We start from the raw sequence: 25,486 nt of genomic DNA, 5'->3' as shown, positions 1-25,486 counted from the left end.
GCCTGGCACACCTGTGCCTGGGATGGGATCGGATGGAACAATAACAGGGTTGCATGTTATTCAAATTCTTGTGCAGCTGCCGGAAGGCACCGGATAGTATTTGACAAAAGTCCATTATCTTGGATCCAATAAACTGCGGCCACCAGAGAGGCCCTTTGAGCTCTCCTGGATGGCAGCGGCCTGTGACCAGCATCTCCCCTGAGCTGGGAGCCTCTCAGGTGTCGTCTGCTCCAGACGGAAGGCCAGGGCGAAGTCCCCCCGCTCGAGTCTCAGTTATCGCCCGTTGAGGAATGCCAAGGCATTGTGAGTATTTGCTCTAAACTCGAGAGGGAAATTTTTTTTGAGCTCGCTTCTGTTTCACCTGTTCATTGGTGTGTGTGTGTGGGTACGTAGCCTTGCCCTTGTTCCTGTTTGTTTGTCCCTTTTGTGTTCATTTTACTGAATTCAAACACCTTTGTTTCTGTACGTATATGTCTGGTTTGTGTATGTGCATGTACATATGTGTATAAATTAAGGTACCGTTAAGTAAGAGTGAATATTGTCATTTTAGAACCTGAATAAGTCGCTTTCTGAGTTATTTTGTATTGACAAATAGTTGTTAGTTATTAATAAATCTAGATTATTTTACTAAATCATTACCGTGTCAATACTTTCATCTGCGACACTCCAAAATGCTATGTGATACACCAAATTGAAGATAACAAATGGTTATATATTCTTTAGTGTCTCTTCCAGTTGCTGTCCATCTTTTCTTTCTCTTTTCACAAATTCTTCTTGTTCCACTTACTGGCAAGTCTCTGACTGAAAGGCAGAATGGAAAATGCTGGAGTCAGACATGAATTGTTGCTTTCCCCCTCTCTGCTTCCTGCTTGGCTAGTTGAGGGAAGGTTTAGAGGACAGGAGGAGTTGTCTGCTTATTCTTCTTGGTTTTGCTACCAAGAGAAGGCCCTGCAGCAGTTTGAGCTCTGGCACAGAGTGTAACCCTGCACACAGCGTAGCTCCACCGTGCTCCCGGAGATTGGCAACAAAAACACAGTGAAGAAAGCTGCACCAAAATTGTGACAAGTTTTGCTGCAGTTCTTGCAATAACTTCAGTGAAATACAGAATTACACTGTATGCCCTTAACTTATTAAATAAGCAATGTTGTATTAGATCATGCTGAAATTTGCTAGATTTATATACACGGACCTCTAAAGGAACATTAGTGGAAAGTGCTTGTATAGGCCCTTTTTGGCTTTCGCTATGATTGGAGAGAAATAAAATCAATAGAAGATGCTGGAGATAAAAGACATCAAAGAAAACTGAGATATTCCACAAATAAAGGTCAATAACGAGACTGGCAGCAAAGGAAAGAATTAAATCCCTCTACCTTACTATGGTGAGTTGACTTTGGACTGCAGCCAGGTGCTGACCCTGTGAAATGCTGGGGTTCCAACCCCAAGCCCCAAATTAAGGTTGACATGTGGGTGACTCCCACGGCCCTTCACAAAGGGGGGTGAGTTTCCCTTTAAGCTTCCCTCCAGGGTGGGGCCGGCCTGGCAGGGAGAGCCATTGGGTAAATGTGCCCCAGGTGTTCCGCATTGAGTAAACAAGGGTCAGGTGTCCCACTCGGGGATAACAGCTGGGACCCCTGGCAGGAAGAGCGGAGTGTCTGTCTGTGAGGTGGATGCATTCTGCAGAGTTCCCTGTTGGGAAGGACCTTCCGCCCCCCTGGGACTGGGCTCCACTCAGGTATGGCCTTTCTAAACGCGGGCTGTGGAGAGATTCAGTGGGTGGCTTCCTTGGTCTTATCTATTTGGCTTGTTGACCTGGTTGTCTCCCATCCCTTCTATGGGAAACTGCATTTCACCATTTATTCCACCCGTTGTTGGTCGTGTGGTGTCATTGTTGGGGTCAGTGGGATTGATGTTGATTATGTATAATGACTTGTTTGTACCCCCAGCGCTCACCCATGTACTGACCCTTTTGTATCAAATACAATTTGGTTATCTTTATGCTGGCTGTGGCCTTTATGCTAGGCCTGATAACTGGCAAAACACCCTGCCTCTCACTTCCCTCTCCTCAACAGGACAGGGGGGAAAATGGGATGAAAAAGCTCCTAGGTCAAGATAAAGACAGAGAGTTTACTTGCCAGTTACTGTCATGGGCAAAACTGGCCCGACTTGGGGAGCTTACTGCCCGTTAAAATAGGGTCGGTGGCGAGAAAGCCAAAAATGAAACCAAGAGCTCCCCCGGGCGCCCCTTTCTGCCTGGCTCCAGCTGAGTCCTTGCCTCCCCCTCGCTCCCCCCCGGGCGGGGCGCGGGGAGCCGGGGCGAGGGGAGCCCGGCCGCGGCCCCCTCCTCTCCTCCCGCTCCTCCGCGCAGGCCGCGCTCCGCTCGGGGCGGGGGGTCCCCAGGGTCCTGCTGGGGCCCGGCCGGTGACCTCCGCCCTTCGGCGGGGTCCTTGCCTCGGGAGGGGTTCGCTGCAGGGCCGCCCCGAGAGGAGGAGGGAAGAGCCCCCCTATTTCTGATTGTAGGAGACAAAACCTGTTGATCCAAGAAATCAGGAGTGTTTATCATGTAGTGGCTCTACTTGGAAGTGAAATTTTGCAGAGAATAAGCTAGAAAGAGTTTTTATTTAATAAATTTCATATAGGGAAATTGATTTTTTATTAATATTTGTAGAAAGCAGTTTTAAGAACAACCTGCAACTGCTCTACACTCATGACTGTGAAAAGCAAGATGCAAAATTCTAACCCTGCCCCGAAAGTCACCTGAAGTGACCTCTCAAATAACACATTCAATTATTACTGCAGGACCTGACTGCTCTCTAAGGACTGTCAGTGTAGATAAAATGTAATTCCAGTTCCTGTGTTGCTTTCTAAGATCATATTTGTCTGATGGCGAGTGCTGCAGTTAATAATGTGGCATATAGGATGTGAAATGAAAATATAGGCAACTACTAGGCAGTTTAAACTGCCCTTCAGTTTCTTTTAACCTAGAGGACTGAGGAAAGGACAAAAATATTGTACTATAAGTAAAAAGATGGAAAAAATCAGAGCATGTTTATGTAAAATATATTTCATGCCTTTCTAAAGCATATAGATTAGAAACAAGCTGCAACACTTCTCCGGGGGAAAAAAGCTTTTAAAATAATCAAAAGAATGTAAAAACCTTGTCAGTAGTAATATATAATAAAAGAGTGGTAAAGAAGGACAGTACTGGTTTATGGACACTTAAAAAAGATTCCTGGTGTTTGTTGTTCTGTGGAAAAGGAGGACATTCAGAATACCTGTGAAACAGTTTTTAGGAAAGATCAATTAAAAAAAATAAAATTGGTACAATTCCTTTCAGAGACCCAAGTAAATCTGCCCTGGAGTCTAGATACTTTCTTGTCAGAAGTTGTTCAAAAGTGCTGTCTCACTGTTACCCACACTGAAGGACCTCATCGTCTTTAATACATGGAAGTGTGTATGTTACATTCCCAAGAAACCCGTGAAGTCAGGTTAGTGTTTTCAGCGCAGCCTGTAGGAGGTTCACAAGTGACAAGGCAATAATACCCTTCCCCCTTGCTGAGTGTTGGCGCTTCTACCTTCACAAGCAGTGATCCTCACTGATCATGGTTACGGCCGGAGTAGTCTTTATTGCTTTTGTACCAAGGTAGCATGCAAGCAGGAGAAGCCTGGCTGGTGTTCATAGCGTGTTGGTATTCATAGTGAGTTTTTTGTCAATCATCAAAGCGACACAGAATCAGCTCAGGAAAGGTGGGAGCACCAGGGCTAGACCAGCAGTGCTCGTGTAAGTGGCAGGGGGTCTTGTTACACCTGAATATTTTCCAACTTGGAATAGCTTGTAGTTTGAGTTGGAAAAATAATAACTGTTTAAAAACCCCAGATTTTTAACTAGGCATATACAGTAAGATAGATCTAAATATTAGCTGCAGATAATGGCTAATAAGTCAAATGCTTTTCAATAAGTAGTGAAATAGGCAGAAAAACACTGAAACAACAAATGAGATTAGTTTGCATCTGTGCTATTGACTGAGTAGCTAGTACATTGTGACTTATTACTGATTTTTTTTTGAAACGTTTGTGAAGGTGTGGAACAAAATCTTTGTTTTGAAGGAGTCATACTAGCTACAAGTTAGGAAGAAAGAGCTGTTTGTGAGTAAATGGCATATAGTACACCCAGGATCTGTATACCTTTATTCTAAGATATTAACATTTTCTAAAAGGTAATTACTGGATTAACTCTGAAATGAACATGATTTCTGTCTTTGCTTAGCTTTGCTCAAATTAGATTAACAGTTGGACTGTAATCGAGGATGTTTTCTTTTTTATTTTGCTTTCTTTGTGCTGTATTGAGACCATTTATATCTGTGCCTGAAGTAGAGTTGACTGGTAGGAGGGCTTTACAGGGGAATGCAGTGTGGACTGAACCTCTTCATCATAGCAATTAAGTCTAAATCCTGTTTCTACCAGAAGGCTTCCACTACCATCTTCTGATCTGATGCTTTTTCTTAGTTTGTTAGAGAATTGGTTAATAGGTAAATGTCTGTTAACAGTAACTGGAACTTCAAAGCTGGCATTAAAGAAGGTAAAAATAACGTAAAGGAGAAGCCTGTAGAACTGCAGTTATGTTTTGCTCTTTTATTTTTTCACATTACTTAAAACAATGTTTAACAGCACTGTATCTTATTTTTTACAACAAAATATTTTAATGTATTAATTTCTTGCTTACAACTGAAAACTTCACACAACAGTTACTAAAAGCACCTAAATCTTCATAATACTGTTGGTCTGTAGTGCAGTTTTGTTTTGTTTGGGACCATGATTAGAACTTTTACTCTATTCAACATTCTCTTATTTCATCAGTGCAAAATGTTTTTAAGGGGGGATAAACATTTACAGTGTATTGGTAGCAAGGCCATGGTTCTAACATGAAACAAAGAATTAACATTGGTGTTCAACCATTAACTAAAGAATACAAAAGTTCTACTTTTCCCACACTTGGTTTCTGTTTGCATATGATAATCTATGCTTTATGAAAGTATCATCACATGTATCAAAAAAAACCCCAAACAACTATATTTTTATTTAGTGGTAGGTGTGTATTTGTTTTTTTAAGCTTGTTTTTCCTGGTGATAAATTGAACTACCTTTATCATTTGGATACATATAGAGACCTGTAAAAATATGGACAATTCTAAATAGTTCATTAAGGTGAAAAATTCAGATACTCAGCAAGCTTCTTGAAGAAAGGGGAAAAAAAATGAAAGTAATAAAAATTCCACCCCAATATATTTTAATGTAAGTAAATTCTTGAACATGGTATTTTTATACAAAGATATATTTTAATCATAAATGCCATTCTATTTCTCAGTCAAATATTATGACAAATATAAGACACAAAACCATTATTGCAATGATTACAACACCACTTCTCAACCTTCTTTATAAAAAAAAACAACAAAACTAAAGACCACACCCCCGAAACCCCCACAAAATCCCCCCCAAAGGAACGGAAAACCAAACCCCCAGACTCCAGAGATCTATATCCTCAGCTGGTGTAAAGCAGCACAGCATCTTTGCAGTCCTGCAGACACGTGGCTGCTGAGAATCCAGCCCTGGAGATGTAGTGCACGACAGCAGTCTGATGCAGGATGCGTTGAGCCGCGGGAGGTGGGAGCGCTCCCGCAGAGCAGGTTCAGACAAGTGCATTGCAGCCCACCAGCGTATTTCAAAGTGTGCTGGTTCTATGGGTTAAACTTTTGATGGCATCTTTCATAACAAGAACAGCTGAAACAACAGGAGCTTTGAAAATAATGATAGACTACTTAAATAGATGATAAAAATCTTAACACTACTAGGTAGACTAGTGTTAAATAGAAACTGTCTGTAGGTTTATAATAAATTAAAAATAACCTTTGGGTTTGAGTCTGATGCAGTAGTTAGGGTGATACAATTCATTGTCTGTGTTTGTAGAGCTACTGGAGTGCATTTCAAAGTACTGCAGTGCTATGAAATTAAACCCTTCAACACAAATTATACAGTGATCTGTGTAGATTTATAAACTGATAGTCAATAATTAACCTGGATCATAGCCAATGAAGCGTCGGTAGACCAGGTAAATTGAATGTGGTGTTTGTTCGTTTTCTGTGGAAGCAATTTGGCATATGCGGGGCATAATTTCATGCTGGCACTTGTTAATGGACAAGTAATAAATCAGGCCACAGAACTCCTTAGAAACACGAAAAAATGAAGCTGTAGTTCAACAAAAATAATAAAGTGCTTTAAATGAGCATTTGTTGTTTACTACATTGTTTCTCATTTCATGGTAGACATCAAAACCAACCCAACTAAATATGATAGTGCTCTACACTAAGTAAAACTGAGCTTACTGTAGTCAGTATTCCCATGTATTTTCTTCTCAATGTTAGACTTTGTTTGCTGTGGGATCAGAGGAGAAGCTTATAGTACAGGTTGAACTTGCACAGACATAAAGATCACCATAAATATTCTCTGTTTTAAAGTTTCATTTGCAAAAATGTGGATGTAAGAAGGAAGCAAAAAGAGCAATCTGCAGACAGTTCATATCCAGTGTATGTAGCCAGTTTGCCTGAGATACACTGTTCAGTCTTGTAAGACAGAAGAGGGTGGCTGGAAATGTACAGAAATCTGAGAATTCATTCCAAGTCCATTGAGTGATAGCTGCTATAATATGGATGCTTCTTCCATGGCTTCAATCCACCTAAGAAGAACAGGAAAGAAAAAGTGGTACATATAACATTATATGCCTTTTAAGAACATACGTAGTTTAAAAAAAATAAGTATTTCAAGAACATAAAGCCTGAAGAGGATTGTATTTCCCATCCCAGCTCTAATGAGGAACTATAGTTTTGTGATTTAAGGCAGGTAACTGGGCACTAGGGCTCCTGTGTTCTACTACAGCCTTTACCAGTAATGTGTTGTAAAATTTCAAAGGTAGTACAAGTGCTTAGAATAGGAGAGATGAAACCACTGAAGTATGTTTAAAAGCAACGAAACCTCCCATAAATGCTCATTTCCTTCCCTGTGTATCTTGAGGTGCTGGCATTTTTATTACTAATTAATGACTATTTTATTATCTGGAAGCAGTAGCATTAGAATGGGAAATTAAACAATTATTTGTTGATGAGGAAACTAAGAGATGGATAAATAGAATACAGAAATCGGAGAAGTTTCTGTACAGTGTTCACATTTGACAGACTTGTAGGCATGACCCTTGAGACTCAGCCCTCTTTACCTATACAAGGGAGCAAATTCTCCTTCCTAAAGGAGCTGAAAAGCACCAGGTAGTTATTTAATGGCACCCAGGCCAGTCACGTGCAATTGGGATTAATCAACATGCTGCAGGCTGGTTGTTTTCTCTGTTATGAAGGCCTTCTGAAGTGAAGGAGAGGGAAAAGCCCTACATAAGCTTTTGGACTTGCACGCTGGCTAGTGTGGAATTCTGCCCCCATACCTCTGTGCTGAATTGTTATCCTCTGCTCGGAAGCTGTAGAAGAGAGTCCGCTTGTGGTAGAGATGGAAAACTGTGTCCATGCTTCCTTCTTCCTTTTCTGGGGCAATGGTGAAACCCAACAAAGGCAAACTTTCTGTGGCAACTTTGTCCTGAAAGCAAACAAGAAGTGAACCAAAATTTAGAGAGAAGGCTTGTAACATTTTGAGGGGTCTTTCTGAAAACCAAACAATGATGCAATGCCTCTGTGACAGGGCTGCAAAAGCAGCAGTGTGAATATTCCGTTGGATTGCTGGCTCTTGCCTAAACAGGAGCGGTGCTTGCGCACTGCCCGTGTTTGTCTAGTCTTAGCTCGGAAAGTCGAGTTCTGCACGCTCAACCACGTGGCCGTTGCTTCAATGGCAATCTTTGACATAATGGTCCAGGAGGCAACCGAGAGGCTACTGAGAGGATGGGCCAGTAGAGCAGCAGTTCTGAGAGCCTGAGACCCGCTCACAGTTACGTTCCTTTTCAACCATTTTTATTTGCTGAGTGCAAGTAGGTACCTTTTTGGTACCTTTTCATGTCCTTTCATAGCACTAGCAATTTTTTAAGAAATCTGCACTGTGGCAAAAAGCACCCTTGCTTTCCAAAATGCTGCTTTGAGATTTCTGAGCTGATAATTCAATTAACTGTTAATTTACTCCCAAGAAATCTCCATGAATTTTGCTTGCCAGACACTGCTTTGTACAAGTTAAAGAAAACAATAAGCCTTAATCAAACTTCAGTTTAGCCCTTGTTGATAGCTGCATTTTTGGTCACTGTGTGTAGGTAATGTTTTCTATATGTGTATGTTGCCTTTGCCTCTGCTTTTAGAAGCTAAATTACAAGCTGGGAATGCAAAGTGTAATTATCCATTCATTGCTTTTTCCCTATTGTTGAACCAGAAATGGTCACTTTTAAAGTTGTCAGAGGTAAGGTAAATGTACTGCATACAGAATTTGATGCTAATGGTCTGAATTGCTGGCCAAATCATTAACTCTTTTGTGCCTCTATCTCCTCATCTGTTTAGAGGGGATAATGTTGCTTCATGCAACCATCACAGTGGTGATGAGTTTAAATAATTGATGTTTGCAAAGTGTTCTGAAGGCTTAAAGTACCAAATATTGTTACTACAACAGTTCTTGCATAGTGTCCTTTGTTCAGCAAAATGAATTGTTATGCTTCTGCTTATAAAGTCTGGTTATAACTGAGAGATTTTGTATCACACTTACTTCAAGTAATTGTATTGCAGCTATTCACAAAGGAGAAGAAATTAAAATACAAAAAGGGACTGTGAAGAGACAAAATACATAAAAATTACCTAGTTGATATCCAGCCTCCTTGGCTGCAAGGAGGAGCTTAGAGGCCAACACACAAGGCATTATTCTCACCTCTGCAGACTGCCTCCTGTTTTCCTTTTTGGTACTGGTAGGACAAACAGGATTGTCCTCCCCACCAGAAATGTATCATAGCACCATCTATCTGAGGGCAGCTCCCCGGGGACTTGGTCTGTGAGGACCAGGCCTCAGAAGGCAGGTAGGTGTGAGAACTGCCATTTATACCCTTCACATTTACTTGTGCTGCCTGCAGGGAGCAAAGAAGGGAACTCAGGAAACTATTTCAAGTAAGGTTGCACAGTACCTCGTTTGCTATGTAGGTGTAGAGGACTTTGCCTTTGATAACAAACCAGCGTTTCTTCCAGTGTCTTTTGCCTCTCTTACATCTGCTGAGGTAACCACTGATGGTAGCTCCCTCTTCTGAGGCTGCCACCTGGAGCAGGGTAGGAGAAATCAGGATTTGTAACACCAAAGCCTTTTCCCCTCCTGATGAGGCATGTTTGCATCACACCAGACAACCAGATTTATGTCTGTGAAACCATAAGTAGACCATCAAAAACACTAAGACAAGAAAAATATGAGCATGGTATTATGTTTTTTTCAACTGTTGGGAAGATGTGTGGTTAAACTTAGTTCTTGGTAACTCTGATGGAAAATTTGCAGTTGAGTTATTATCGAGGTCAGCAAGTTTACAGTTGTGTTCTGAGAAGCCAAACTTACCCCTTTTTTCAGGTCTGTTGTTTTGGTATATTAAAAGTACCTGCTTCCAAGAGGGAATTACAGTCTTGTGGCTGAACACTTCCAAGATGCAGTTATATTTAGGACTTCACAATAGTTTCGTATCAATTTATGTTAATCACTTGACTATGACTTGGTTTCATTTGTGAAATAATATTTCTGGGAAGTTACCCCTCTCGGAGAAGTATTTTGATATTGAAGTGCTTAATGTTCTTAAAGATCCAGATTTTGATTAGATGAAACTATACACACACAATACAGTGTATGTTATTAGTTACAATAGTAAGCTGCAATTGTATAGGATTTAGAAACAAAGGGCAGATATTCAAAACCAGGTTTTTGTAGCACTGACAGAAGACTGAGCAGTAATATAGCAGTGTTTTGCAGCAGAACAGAAACGTTCTAGGACCAGGGTAAATTTAGCAAGTTAGAAAAAGTTACGGAGCAATGCTATTGTGAGACAGCTCATACTAATAATTATGTGCTGCCTCCTTGTGGGTACAAAGGCAATGCTTTTTTCCTAATGGGGCTGAAATTTTGCCTGCCAGTTCTTTCAGTATTCGATTTGTGTGTTTGTATTACGTGTTTGCGTGTTTGGCTCAGTTTCACCTCAGCACAAACAAATCTCAAGAAATTCCACTGTCTGACTGTACGGTGACTTCAGCAAGATGTCTGCACCCTATTTGTGCCTGATTAAACATGTATGCTCCTGATTGCCAGGGACTAGTCTATTCCTTAAGTAAGTGGTATTTCATTTCTCTTGAAATCAAAGTAAGATTTCAGAAGTAAGAGTCTTGTCATAAAAGGTAGCTGGTCAACAGCATATCATGCTCTGTTGATTCTTGTAATTGTCTGTGATCTGCTTTGTTGTACTATCTAGTACCTTGAAGTTGTCTTAGTGTTCTAAAGACTGCACAGGCTGATGAGCAAATTAAAGTACACTGCTCTAACTGTCCTTTTTCAGTGGCCTCAAGAAGATTCTGTGGTGTCTTCAGAGTTCAGATTATTTTGTATTTCAAAAATTGTGAAGAACAGAAAAAAATAATTGCATAATGACAGTAGACCAAGGCATGGGCTGAGCCCACTGCACACAGAATAAATAACCATAGCTGCTGAAGTATAAGCATGTAGTTCTCTACAGTTCCTTGCCTTTCTCAGGCAGCTTGGTCCTACCTCCATAAGAGCCGAAGGGATCTTCTTCTGTTTCTTAAAAGATGAATAATGAATATTGTGGAAGACAGAGGAGAAGGCACTGCTTGAAGACCTGGATGAAGCTGGAGGGAAGCTCACACTTAGTGGCCGCTCTGCAAGATTAAGAAAATTCAGAGAGGGAAGGGGGAAATGAATGAATCGGTACATATCAGATTAGGGGTAAGAGACACACAATACATAAGGCAAATGGAATGCCTCCCCCATAGCTGTTTTTTATTTTAGCTTTTCTTTCAAATCACCCCTTTAAGCATGATTAGATGTATGGATTTCATAGCAGCCTAGGTTAATGGTAATAACCTACAGTTACTTAAAAGCCACCTGCAAGAAAGCTTACAAAGCACAAAACACAGCTTGTTTTCCTCTTTAATTTAAAATCAGCATTAGGCAAATGGCTTTTCCATCTATTCCCCCTCCCATGTTCTGCAACATCTTTGCAGGATAGAGTCACTAATGGGACATTCTTTTTGTATGAACTATTCTCTTTGAGTTCTGCATGGAGAGTTATTCTGTCTCTGTCAATCTCCATTAACCCCACTTGTCTGGGTTCATATCTTCATGATCTCACTTCTGGCAATACACAACTGGAAGCTCTTAGTAAAGCACAGAATTGTTAGAGCACAAATGTGAGTTACCACTTCTTGGACACACAGTGGCTTGGCCATGCTTTTTGGCTGTTGTGACAACATCTGTTCACGTGTTTGTTTGGCTGGTGTGAATTTCTTTACTCAGGATGGAAAACCTAAATTTCATCTGTCCCACCTTTTTAACCTTGACAGTGTAATGTACCTTCTTTTAGAGACTGTCTACATGAATAGTTGTGCAAGAACATTATTTCCTTTTCATTCTCTAAATGATTATTTCCTTTTCATTGTCTAAATGCCTCTTAAACACTGACAGGTTTAGGGGATCAACCACCTCTTGAGAAAGCCTGTTCCAGTGTTTGACCACCCTCTGGGTAAAGAAAAGTTTCCTCATGTCAAGTCAGAACCTCCCCAGACGAAGCTTTGAACCATTCCCATGTGTCCTGTCCCTGGATCCCAGGGAGAAGAACTCAGCACCTCCCTCTCCATGTCCCCTCCTCAGGAAGCTGCAGAGAGCAATGAGGTTGCCCATCAGTCCCCTTTTTTCCAAACTAGACAAACCCTGGCTTCTCATAGGACATAGTTTTTAATCATTATTTTGGTTTATCAAAAGGCCAAGGGAACCCCAGAAAACCTGGCTTGCTTTAACAGGTTTAGCTGCCATACAGCCTGGGACCTCAATACACATGCCTCGTGCTTTCAAGAGAAATTCTGTTTAACAAAAGCAACACGGTAGGCAGATCCTAAAGCCTCCCCATTATACAGGCAAGAAATGGGTTTGTCAGTTTTGCCAAGAATGAAGGAATCTTACCTCTTTTCTTAAGTTCCACGTAGCAGCTGTCACAGACTTTTGCTGCTTGATCTTTGAGGTACTTCATAGGGTACTTGTTTCTTGAACAGTTTCGACATACAATCTGTTCCAGCAGGGAGAAACGCACATCAACATAATTTAAATTTATACGTATGCAGATAGAATTTATATGTATGCTCATACAAATGAGCTGGTTGGGAGAGGAAGATGGATAGTGGACCAGATATGACTCTCTCCTAAAACTGTGGCAGTCAGGGTAAGTCTGCTGGCTGGAATGTGGTTGGTGTAGGTGTACAGAGTTGTAAGTCAGGCAGAACTGATCACTCTATTTGGTTGCGCATCATTGCTGCGCCCACCTCCCCAGGAACTCATATATTTCCTATTAGTGAATCACAGAAAGTCCACTTCAATAAGTTCACTGCTGTTTTCATAGCTTTGTTAGTAACACTGTTTTCTTAGGCAAACTTGGCTATCCCTGTGTAGGTACAGACTGATTTTATCTGTGCAATTAGAAAAAAGAATAAGTAAATGTTTTTTCATACTAGCAAAAATTACTGGTAGTTTGATTAAAAAAAAAAAATCACTAAGACTAAAAGACAGCCATGCTTTAAAACAGGACTTCAGGTTTATGTGGATAAACAGATCTCTAGAGTCAGTGATAAAGGGACAGAACTAAGAAAGCTTATACAACCTCTTGGCTTTAGGGAAAAAGGTAACAGCTCTTCAGTGGACCACAGAAGAAACTTTACCTTTGATCACTGAGCAAACCACACTCTACTGCTGAATTTCTTCACTTTTCTTGGAAGATAATTTTACAGCTGTTATTAGGGACATGTACTAGATGTGCTACTGCTTTGGTCCAGAACAGAGCCTGTAGTTTTAGTATATTGCTTCATTGCCTCTAGAGCTAGCTGTACATCAGATATAATGGCTGGACTGGGAACAATTACCCTATAGCCTTCAACTGCTATCCCTCGGGAATTAATTTGACCCTCAAGGCAAGGTTAGTGTTGTTCCTACTAGAGTCATTAGAAACGTTATTACCTAATTTAGCAAAGCACTATCAGGTTCTGTGAGAAGGCAAACTCTGGTCCTGATGTTGCTACAAGTTTGCAGAATTTGCAGCAGCAGTGGCAGCCAGTGTCCTAGAGGTGTGAATAAAGCCTCCCGAGAAGCTTGTACAGCTCTTACCTTCCCGCAGGCATGGCAATGATGTCGCCTCAAAGTGAGGGTAAAGTCACAGCCACAGTTCATGCACATCATGACATGGGACACAGGTACCAAGGTAGGAGGCCTCTCACCCAAGGGTATTCCAAGCCTTTCCCTTAGCTTAAAATCAAACAAGAACAAATGAAGCGTCATCCATGCTTCCAAAGTCCACTCAGTCAGCCCTGCTCCATCACAATACAATTCTCTCATTGCCATCTCCCTTCACCTGTTAAGATCCCCAAATTTTCTAATTCCTAATGCACCTTGTAAGATACAGCTGCTTCAGCACTGAAAGATGGTGGCCAATCAGTACATGGTGCTGTTAAAGGCAGAGTCACAGCAGGTAAAAATTTACCCTACAGGACAGAATTTCCTTCTGAAAAACTCCTATTTAAGCAAAGACTACAGAGTACAGAATGTGATTAACATTTCAGAGGTGGCCCATGAGCTGTGATGAGCTTCCTTGTTGAACTCTGGCATACTTGTTTAAATGAAAATAGAAGGAATCTCGCCACTAGGAGCTCCTCCTTTCTCTCTTTCCCTTCCCCTTTCCCCTTTCAAATATTGAAAGACTTGGCCTCCTTTTACCTCCACGCTGCTGTGGAACGTGGAAGTGTTGTGAGCTTTGTAGTCGTCTGGGATGTGCCTGCTGATGCAGCTGTACCAGTCATCCCTTTCCGAGCAAGAGCTGTGGAATGAAACACATCAGAGCAATCAATACCATGTACAGCAGGGACCGACTTTGCTATACACTGCTCAGTCCTAGATCACGTAGGACTATATAAAACGTCTCTCTGTCCTGTCTGCCCTAGCTTTCAGGCACCCACCCTAGTGCAGTAGTGTTGGCATGGGTTGCTCAAAGTAGGTGTGTTTATGCTCATCTCAACAGTGGGACGCTTAGATGACCTGCATGTTGGGTAATGCGGGAGTCTGTCACCTGTGGTAGAGATGTGAATGCTTTCATTTCCTTCTAGCTCCATCACAGCCGATTTCCAGTCTCCTTGGGAAGAAGTTCTGCATTCCCTCTAGTTGCAGCTGTGCATGGAGGCCAGCACTTCTCCCAACTGGCCCCTAGATGCCCCCTTTGCACAAGGCAGAAGAGAAAGCACTTTGTGCTTCTCCGCCAGTCCCGCTATCCCAGAAAAGCAGCAGGGCTCTCAGTGCCTGTTACTTCCCAGATGCATTTGCTCCATTGCAGCAATAAACTGTCTGCCTGCGTTAGCTGGTTTTCCTGCTGCGACTTCAAACTGTGAGCCCGTCCTTCTGAAACTGCACGGCTCGAGCTGTCCCAGCAGCAGTCACAGCAGGGAATGCGGGTCGGTGTGGTCTCCCCTCCCCTAGTCATACCAGCCACTCACATTAAAGCTACCCACTAGACTTTGTTGTAAGAATCAGCAGCGGCATCATTGCCAGCTGCTGTTCAGCTGTGAGTTCCTCACGCTGTCCTCATGAAGGCCACCAAACAAGATGTCTGGGAACAATTTGTCTTTTGTGGTCTTAAAAAAAAATAAAAAAACACAACCCAAACCAAAAACCAAACAAAAAGAGAGGAGATGCCAGATTTTCTTAGTGATTTCTGACTTAGCATCCCTCTGCACTGTGAGCATAAGTGCTTGTCTGAAAAACACCAGCCTCTGTAAAATTCAACAAGCCTGGAGCAGAAGTTGGAGCAGAAACTCAGCCAGTGTATCTGCTGCATATAGGCTAGCTTCTGCAAGCCAGGGGACTATGTTACAGGAGATCATCTCTGGCAAGAGTCACACTACTAGTCAGTCCTTACTACTACCAAAAGTCCCATCAAATTACACTTTCTAAGAAATCTGAAGATGTCTGTATCTTCCGGACAAATAATGTTCACAGCCTGCAAGGCAATAAAAGAAGTCCTGGCTTCAGCCTTTCTCTAGCTAATTTTTTCCCGGAATTTCTCTTCACTTGAAAATTAAGGTATAATTTTAAAAAAAGAGAAAATCATGGCCTGTATTGTGTTGGAAACTAAAGCTACTTTGGGAAAGACAGATAAATAGGACAATTTGCTATTAAAAGCCTGATATCTAGCTGGCCCCTTTAACCTTTTCTCCACTCCATTAAACATCTCTAGGCAGTAATCACAGGTTATTAGCGTCTAAATGTGGGAATAACACCTGTCTGCTGATGAGTAAGATAAATTATATCAATTGGCGCTGGCCCATTCTTAATTAGCTATTTAATTGGTTGCATGAAGGCTCAGAGGAATCTTTGCTAAACGTCTGAGGTTCAGAGAAGCTCAGACCTTGATTCACCATTGCCACATTTGGTCCTTTTGTGATTTTGGGGCTGTACCTTTTGTGCTGAGCTATCACTCATCCAGTTTGGCTCATATATTCTTCCTTAAGCAAATAGAAAGAGGTTGAAATTGTCACTGCAGTCTCCAGGACAGCAGGGGACATCCATGGAACACAGGAACTGAAATGGGATGGGATGAGATTTTGTCTCCATGCTATCGCTGTCACTCTGAATTAGCCTTTTAGGAGCGTAACACTGCATTCCCCCAGCGCTCTGGTATTGTCTGTGGGCACTATATGGCTACCCGTGTCCAAGAAGGACACTTGTGAAATGCAAAGGTATGAGAGCAGTATGAGCCTTCTCCATAAAGGCTCTGTGCTCGGGTCTGTTACCAGCTCACTGTAAGCCAAGAACATGGCTCTTCGAGTGAGGGAGCCATTTTCAGCAGATGTAAAGTCTTCACCTGCTCATACAGCCATGCTGACTTCTGAGCTTGGGTCATCCTTGTTCCTTTAGACCCTGGCACTCATGCTGTATTGCCTCAGTGCATTCACTTTGTCTCCTACAAGTGTAAAGGCATTGAGGTTTGGGCTGCGGTTGTTAACAGCTGGCCTTCAGTGCAGACTTGCAGCACCTCAGTGTGAGCAGCAAGATACGGTCTCTAAAGATGCGTGAAGCTTCTGGTACTTTCTGTCTTTGGTCCTTTTGGTGAGTGTAGCAAGCCAAGGATGTTGTACATGGGGTCAGGAGAGCACATGTCCCATCAGGGTCTCATCAGCTCTGCCAGACAGTACAGAAAGGAAGCGGAAAAAATGTTCTTGGGTGGTTTATGGCAGATTGGTCCCAGAATGAGCAGCGCAAGGAAGGGAAAGGGGTTCTCTACCCCAGTGCTCTGATAAGAGTCAGTCTCCATCTGGCTGTTATAGAAGGGCAGCCTTAGTCTCAGGCCCTGGTTCTATCTGCTGCCAAAGAAGCAGCTCGCAGTGGCCTCACATGCTTTGTTTAGGGTAACTAAGCACAGACTTGGTATGAGTACAAAAGGCAAAGAAACAACATAGCAATGCGAGCACAACGTCCCAGGCTTCTCACTAGGGGTGCCAGCTTCAGCTGCCCTGAATCAAGGGGACATGCGGCAGTTATTTCCTCTCTACAGTACAGAAGGACTGTGCACATCCTGCTTTTGTAACTGGCAGCAGGTAATTCAGAAGTGCTGTGTGTGTATTTGGAGGGTTGTGATGAGCGTGCAGCTCTAAGAAAATCTCAGATATTTTCTCATTTGCTGGTTATAAAAGGAAGTAGACAGGAAGGCTTTGACAGGTTTGTGCCCACAGATGGCAAATGCTCTGGGAGGGATGAGAGCTCTCAATTCTGGTTCTGAATAAGAAGTCACGCTCCCTGTCTTTCTACTGCACTGTGTAATTTGGGGGAGTCTGCTGTGTTTCCAGCCACGGTGTAGATGGAGTCTGGGTAAAAGCATTGAAGACCCTGTAATGTGGAAGACTTTAATACCGCTATGTCTTTTGTATTAAACTGCACCTAAGAATCAAGCCAGCCACCTATCTGCTGTAGCTCTAGGTAAATTTGCAGGATAATTTTTGGCTAGAAGCATGGAAAAAATACAGTACACTGCTATCTTCTGATCAGAAACTGATCTCTTTCTGGCATTAGCTTGTGATCCCAGGACAGAGATCCTCACTCCCCAGTTGCAATCAGTACTAGCACTACACAAATTCATTAGTGAAATACCTTTTATTAGACAGACACATGAGGTTGCCAGTAAGGTTTAATTTTGTCTTTGTCATTTAAGCATTATTAAATGCTTTTATGTCTGTTGCATGGTACTACCTAATTACTGTTTTCTCCAGCAGTTTTGCAATGCAAGTGGTATGACATGACAAGTGAAATTAAAAAAGGGAGGTATAACATACTCTTAGTGTCACAGGGAAAAAGTGTGAAGGATAACAGAAAGGACTGGGCCTTCCTAGTAACAGACTTTCTTCTCTTTGCTTTCTCTTTAAGATGTTACCAAGAGCCAACTTTACTGGGTATATGAGTTGAATTAGCTACAGTTTGAGCTTTGCATTTATAATGAATATCTTCATTGTGTGCTCAAGCACTCAGCCATTGTCTGTCACAGTATCACAGACTGAAATTGAGTTAAAAAAGAATGAGACACCAGTTAAGTCTTGGGTATCGATTAGACTAATCTAGAGATACAGTTCTAGAATGTAACAGCCTTTGCAATGGCTGTTTGGGGACAGTACCTTGCTGACAGGGTCAGGCAATATTCATCGTATTCAATCTTCAGGACGTTTTGGGCTTTTTCTGTCACTGGGCGGCTGACCTAGAAAAATGCCATCAACACAAATGTGGACATGAGTTAAAATGTCTATAACCAGTATGCCATACAAATATCAATGCATATGGGTCTGCGATATCCCAGCCATCTGTTTCAAATCTCAGTGGAAACAGATGCACAGGTAGGATTTTCTGTCTTTACTATTGCTGGTGTAATGAGAAATACTCTCTTTCAATATGGTGGTGGTGCTAAAGGAAAAAAATAATTTAATCCAACTGTAAAGGTAAGGATGAAGTATCAAACAGGATTCAGTTTCAATCTGACAAGATTAGGAGATGTCTAGTCTGACAGGTGTCAAGAGCATTTTGGGAAAAAGTTTTGGCTGTTCTTGGAATGAAAAGAAAAAACTTTATTCCTGATGTGCAGATATTACACAGTGAAACACTTCAGTGAATGCCTCTCTGCAGCAAGGCTTTTTAAGAGAGAAAAAAACCAAAACCCCAACATTTAAAAGCTGCAGCTCAGCTAAAACCTTTTCCCTGTCATGTAGTTTCCTACTAATAGCAACAGCCACTTAGGAGAAACATGGCTTCATGGTACTGCTATGTTGTTATCACCAAGCATCTATTAGGCCTGTGACTCAGTGTTTCAGATGTACCCCAACAAGTATCTGCTCTGCAATTCCTTTTCACTTTATCCTAGAGTGTTTTGGCAATTCCTGCCCCATCTGGGAACCCACAGTTAGTTGTGGACTATCAGGTCTCTAGGGTGATCAGCCTCCCACCTTTTCGTAACGCCTCAACCCACCCATATCATTAATAATGAGTAATTCTCGTCTTGCACGTTTCCTTGATCCCCTGACTCCTGACTTGCCACTTCAACTTCTCTTTCACATAAACACAATTTGGCATATTAGCTATAGAACAGTTACGAAGGTTCTTGGTGGGAGGTATGAAATGGACAGCTAGGTAAGAAGCAAAGACCACCCCAGCCCAGTATCTCCTGTTGCACAGGTACTCGTGCCAAGAAATGCTTAGAGTGTAAGAACAGGACAATCGTGTTCAGTTTCTGTAATCTGCAATTTAGAAATTTACTGAAGAAGATACTGTGTTTATAGCATTGCATGTTAATAGTTCCCAATACACCTTTTCCCCATAAAGTTGGCTAATCACTTTTTGAATCCACTAATGCTTTTGATGAAACGGTTAAAGGGCACGTGAAGACCAAGCAAATGAAAGCTTATGTAAAATTTGAGTGATAGGAATTTTAAACCAGGCAGACATCAGCCATGGTGAATATGTTGTAGGGAACAACCATGCATTGTCTGGAGACGTGGAGAGAAGAATGGACAAATTGGGATAATAAATCGTTTCTGTCTCCAGTTTCATGATCAGATGGTAAATCTGATTGTGGCTTGTATTATTTATGCAGCCTGAATAAGGCTGTCATACTAAGTCACAGCATTATAGATAATCTTTTATATGTTTGTTTTATATTATTTTTCCTTCTGTCTCCAGTAAGAGGCAAGGGAATCCCCTGATAACAGGTCCATTCCCTCTTTCCCCTTGCTGGATATGAGACATAAACCAGCAAAGCGCTAGCAGCCCACTATACAACTTTAATTCCAGCCTATAATACAGATGAGGCATTACCTTCATGCCTGACACAGCCAAGGTGTTTTTCAGTCGGTATTTGCCATCCTTCTGGGGATATGTATACAGCAGAACATCATTCATCTATATGAAGAGAAAGACAAAATCAATAATTTGCAATATGGCTTGCGGGCCTGCCCATTACTCCTGGGGGACACCCAGAACAAGCAGTAACTCGATGAACTGCTAGGACAGTTACTAAAGACAGGCCCAGGCCACGCAGCTTAGATCAAGACTTGCGTTTCCACAAAACTCTGGGGAGTCTGCATGCAGGACTTTGATTTCTTCCCATTTTTGACTGTTGCTTGTGGCTAAACAAGTAGATAATCAGCTCTTTTTTATTCAGCTTGGGTGGAACAGCTGCTTGTTTCAAGGGCAGTGCCACGTTCAGGTTGGGAAGGCAGGCTCTGCATTGACTACCTGTCGATACCAGCTGACTGCCCAGGATGCTGCAGCTCTGACTCTCTCGGGGTCCCCCTGACAGTGAAGCTGCTGTGAGGGCAGGGGTGGGGCTGGGCTTCACGGACTGCCATTTTCTGGGCAAAAAGGAAGTGGAGGTGAGCAGAGGTGAGGTGCCACAGTCTGGAGGAATGATTCTGGAAGGAATTTTGGGGATATTTGAGAGCAGTAACTGTACTTTACTGCTAGCAATACCTGCCTAGACATCCGACAGCTTTGCTGAGTCTGTGAGCTGCAGCAGAGAACACAGAAGGGCAAAAATGAGAATGTTTTCTTCATTTTGATGGGGAAAAAAATCTGTACCTTAACACCCCAGATATTGCCATAGTTCTCACAGCTCCTTGCAGAATGAATGTTTTTCAGACAAGGCCCTACTAGATGGGGTCAGATCTTCTCTGCTGTTTGCCTAACTTAATCATAGACATTACTGCAGTTTTTTACCTTGTGCCAACAAACAAAAAAATGAAGCAGAACTGGACCTTGTAGGTCTTTGCTGGCCTCTCCTTCCCTTACTAGTAGAAGGAATAGCAGTATCAGTGGGCCTTAACATTGCCAAAGTAATGCTTGTGTGTATGTGTTCTCTGCTTTACTTGAATGAGTGGGTCATGTTCTCTTGCTGTTTTTTGAGAGGCCTCTCATCAGTACTGATATGCATAAACGCAGTCAGCTCCTTAATGGCTGTACTGGGATACTGTGAACAAAGACATGCAAGGCAGTGTAAAACCAAGGCATAGATAATACTGTGTGATGGCAGAGACAAGGCATCTTAGATGCAGAAATTCTCATGAGATTAAAAGGTAGACAGACACCAGCTTCACTTGGACTCCTCTGTGACAAAGGCATTTAAATATAGCCAATTGGATGGTAATAAATAATATTATATTTTGGAAGGAAAACTGTGATAGAGAGATGCAGAGAAGAAGGGAGGAAACTAAAGAATGATTTGGCAATAAAATAATGTATCCTGTATGACTGGAATTGTTGGGGTCTTGATACTACTGCTTGACCACCTAAAACTGCTGGTGTAAAATTTTCACTAATATGCTTGCCTGAAAAAAAAGGAAAGTGGCACCTTATGGATGTTTTCTTAAAAGGTTGTAGTTCAGCTTTCTCACAGAGCAAGAACAATGGTTAAAGAAAATTTACATCAAATTAATACTCATGGGATTAAATCCTTGTCATCTTGGATTTAACAGCAAAACTGTTGTTGCCTTTATTAGGGTCATGAGTTAACTCATGGACACCAGTTTGTTAAGTAGCTGTCTGATTCACAGCAGATCAGGCTTTTATGTTCATTAGCTGCCCATCTTTAAAATGCTGATTCATATTAACATGAGGCAAAATATACCAGAGTGACTTTCCCAAAACTTTTACTACAAATGTTACTACTTTTAAAAATTCAATTGAGTTTTACTGAGTAGGGTCAGCCAATATTTTTGTAGAAAATGCTGAAACGTTTCATTCTAACATTTTAACAAAAAGACTCCGGTGCTCTCCTGCATTGGCCACTCCGCTGTATATTTCTCTGTGTCCTTCTGGTAAGTCTTAACTCGTATGGAGTTGAAAGCTCTTTTAATGTAACATTTCTCTACTGAGGATATAAAAGTATACTATCAAGTCAGAATAGGAGCATCATGTTCTCTGTAGTCTATTTACTCTTGCAAATGCAATAGAATTTCCTTAGAACAAGGTGACAAACGGCTTTGTCACAGAGTTTTTCTGTGATTTACTTATCGCTCCATACATCACCCTCCATGCTAACATTAATCCAGTCAGCACAGTGACACCTGCACCGTGTTGACCACATGATGATTCCCAGTTTAGCCAGGGCTAGGCATAACCAGAAGATTCATCTCAACCTGCTGTACACTGAGTATCTACGGAGCTAAAGTATAAAAACTGAGCAAATATAAACCTTTCAGTGAAAAGCAGGTGAAAGCTATTTTCACTTGATATTACTAGTAGCAACAAGGACTCCAGCAGCCAGGTGGAAAAAAGTAAAAAGGCAGGCAGACGTTATTGCTAATATTAAGAGGATACTCTGCAAAATAAGAGAATAGTAGTGAATCTCATAATTGCCTGGAGATTTTGCTGTCTCCTGAATGTTCAAAGGATTATATTAGAGAACAGGGCTTCCTCTGCCACTCATCAGTGCCAGTACTTAGCGCTTGCTTCAAACCACAAGAAAAGGTAATGAGTTATGGGCACTAAGCCCAAGGAAGTGAACTTCTAAGAGAGATATTCAGAATTCTGGCATAATGTGCTACTGGGTTTCTTGAACAGCAGACCCTATTTATTTATTTAAAAATTAACATATTTCTTTAAAAAGCAGCTCATTTTTTTATTACTGTTGATTAAGGATGACACCCTGGTGCATACTGTTGTCATGACAGCTCTGGTTAATATCCCAAGATTTTATTAAACATTAATGATGACTTTGCTTTGTAATTGCCTACTGGAGGTTTTTTTTTCCTCCTTCTGTTTTTCTTCCCTCACCATACGTAGAGGTGGGCTGTCACTCTGAGGTCCCACCAGCCACAGCTTGACACAGTGAGGTTAGGACAATTATTTCAAAGCTTGCTAAGCGAAGCAAACATATGCAGAAAGAAAGAAAGGGTTTGTGCTTGCTGCTGTCTCCCGTGCCACATCTGGAGGCCACATCTTGGAGGCTGAGTGGTGGCTCTGTGAATGGTAGGGACAGAACTAGCGCCAGTACCAGTGGTTTCATGCATCCTCCTGCCTCACACCACACAGTTCCCTGAAGCAGTGAGGACTGGGCTGTGATAAAAGCTGATCTGGCAGCCCCTCAGTGGTGGAATCTGTGGTAGAAGAGATGGAGCCACAACCCCCAGGGGGGTTGCCAGAAGTCCTTGGTCTTCAGACCCACTTCCTGTTTGCCAGAAAACTTTTGAATAACTGGGATCCCCAAACTGCTCAGATGTTGATATGGGAGCAGATATTCCTATTCTGCACTGCTCCATGCAACAGACAGTCCCCAAAACAACAGCTGATAACACAGAGAAAGAGGGATATGTTTGCTTTTTAATTTTCTTTTTTCTGTTACTACTTTTGTTTTTTCCCCCCTTCTTTTTATAATCCCCTCTTTTGTGATGGGAACCCAGTAACATCAGAGGTCAGTGCAAGTTTTCTAACTTAGTGTCCAAATTTATTGGTCCAAACAAGTTTATGCCCTGCTGAACTGCTGGCATCCACACATAATGCAAGCTCTGTCTAAAAGCTGCCACATTTTTAGTTTTTCTGAATGTTTTAAAGGGTCGTTCATTATGGACCCTGTGTTGTTCTATTCAGGTCTGTGTTAAACATCCTCTGAGTGTCAGTGGAGATGCCTGAATGTGTGCTGGGGCTGCATTTTCCAAGCTCTGACTCCAAAACCTCCTATACTACAGCCCTGCCAGCTAGAGCATTGAACAGTCTCCCGTTTGATAGCAGCTTCCCACACCCCACTTGCAACACAAGCAGCCTTTGTAGAGAAATTCTTGGAAGGGTGAGATAAGAGACAGTGTCTGAGTTGCAAAGCCCTGTGGTTGGGGGGAAGTTAGGGGGCCTGCCAGTGTCAGCAGCCCATACTGTGCTGAGAGAGGCCCCAACATCCTTGTAAACAGAGACTGGACTCAGGAAACAGGCACACAGCAACTCTCACCGAACATCCTGCCAGGAAACACCAGATTCAACAATACCACCAGCCTGCACAAGTAACTTTGTGATACAACATACATCTGCAGAAACACAGGCACATCAGAAGTCCTAAATGTGTGTCCTGGACACTCCTGTCTGGATGGGCTGTGCACAGACATACACCACTCCTTACAGGGGGACATTCAGAGCACAAGCACGCACACCACCAAAGCACACCCGAATGCATGGGACAAGGAGGAGCCTGGCATGCACCCAATTTTTATAGCATATTCTAACTACATCTTTAGTTTGGTGGGCTCATCTGCTGGGATGTATAGGGGTTAAATTATTAGGGTTATCGTTCAGTGAAATTCTTCCACTGACATTCTCTTCAGGTCTTGGGCTTGACTTGGCTTCAGTCAGTAAGTTCACTATTAAAAACTTCAGAAAATGCTGTGCATGTAAAAATCTGTTTTGAGTAGCTAAGGTAAATACACTTATTTCATCCAAAGCTAAATCAAGCTACACTTACACATGTTAACTTCTGGTGATCTTTTTGAGTGGCAGCTGGCATGTGAAGCATCAAAAAGCCAGTTCCGAAAGGGTTTTTTTGATTAATAAATTAGGACAATATCTTATCCTAACTTGAGTTTTGCTAGTGGCTTTAAAGGATTATAATATGGTCCTCAGAAGATAAGGGCTTTAAATAAATGTAGATTTTAAGAGACAGTGTTTAGGAGATTATTCTAGTCTTGGGGTCTTGTGGATTTGGGGTGTGTTTTTTTCTTTTTTTCCACACAGTGTCCCTAGGCATCAGAATCAAGACAGCACATGGACTGGGCTAGATGCACTGGAAGAGGGAAGGGTATGTTCATGCAGGCTTTGGCTGTTACAGAAAAGTGTTGGCAGGGCCTTAAAATTGATGCAGTAGAGATGCTATATGCCAAGGTGAAAATATGTTGCCATAGCGATACAGTAGTTGTCTTAACTGTATCCACAGCCTAAATAGTCCATTAAGTGATGCACGAGTGGTGGTGGCACAACAGAGGATCCAGGGCATTAGCAGTGACAAGCCAAACCACTCGGGTGTTAATGCAGGAATTACCATATTCCACAGTGACTGGCCTTCCTGCAGTTCTACCATACATGGCATTGCTCTGCAACCTGGGGAGCTTTCAGTGTACAGGAGACTTAAGTAAAAAAAATCACTGAACCCAAAGGCAGATATTTGCCAATGAGTTTCAAATTGTTTCCAAGATCCGATCACCCCCATCCCACCGCAACAGGAGACATAATACAGGAGCTTGAAGTGGTTGCAACTTTAGTGTGTTAGAGAAGGAAAGAAGACAGTTTCATATGTCTCTTGGTTCTTGAAAATCACCACTATGATTTAGTCTAGCTCCACCACATACTTTTAATGACAGTACATTTGGTCACAGTTTGCCTTTTTGACTGAAAGGAAGGAGAAAACGCAGTTTCTGAATACTGCGAGCATCTGTTGACAACAGGACATTGGCTACTGTAAAGTATCCAGCTGCCAAGAGACACTTTGCAGTTAACATCCGGGTCTGTGCAGCTGAACTCTCCCCAGGAACCAAAAATAGTTCCTAAACTACAAAGTGCAAGAAACTCCTTTCTGAGCTTTCTTTGTTTCAATAATGCTTTCAGCCTCTTGTGACCTTCAAGCTGATACAACCATTTTGGACTACTTGAAATTTATCTCAGTTTATCCCAAATTTAAATTACTTTTCTCTCAGTGTTAATTACCAGCCTGATTTCTGATCTTTCTT

General features: G+C 41.9%; 1 protein-coding gene across 3 annotated transcripts in view; it reads right to left on the bottom strand.

Moving 5' to 3' along the window:
- Window positions 1-4,609: 4,609 nt before the first annotated feature.
- Window positions 4,610-25,486, bottom strand: part of FGD5 (FYVE, RhoGEF and PH domain containing 5) — a 104,538-nt gene continuing 83,661 nt past the window's right edge. For all 3 annotated transcript variants that reach the window (XM_074914272.1, XM_074914274.1, XM_074914273.1), the window contains 9 exons: window positions 19,602-19,685; window positions 17,915-17,994; window positions 13,977-14,076; window positions 13,371-13,508; window positions 12,180-12,282; window positions 10,749-10,879; window positions 9,142-9,270; window positions 7,483-7,631; window positions 4,610-6,729 (listed from right to left, as the gene is read on the bottom strand). In XM_074914272.1, the coding sequence (XP_074770373.1) occupies window positions 6,693-6,729; window positions 7,483-7,631; window positions 9,142-9,270; window positions 10,749-10,879; window positions 12,180-12,282; window positions 13,371-13,508; window positions 13,977-14,076; window positions 17,915-17,994; window positions 19,602-19,685 (951 nt within the window). In that variant the 3' untranslated portion in view covers window positions 4,610-6,692. The remainder of the gene's footprint in view (window positions 6,730-7,482; window positions 7,632-9,141; window positions 9,271-10,748; window positions 10,880-12,179; window positions 12,283-13,370; window positions 13,509-13,976; window positions 14,077-17,914; window positions 17,995-19,601; window positions 19,686-25,486) is intronic.

The sequence above is a fragment of the Athene noctua genome, chromosome 10 (assembly GCF_965140245.1).
Source record: "Athene noctua chromosome 10, bAthNoc1.hap1.1, whole genome shotgun sequence".
Taxonomy (NCBI): domain Eukaryota; kingdom Metazoa; phylum Chordata; class Aves; order Strigiformes; family Strigidae; genus Athene; species Athene noctua.
This window is presented reverse-complemented; position numbering and strand designations above follow the sequence as displayed.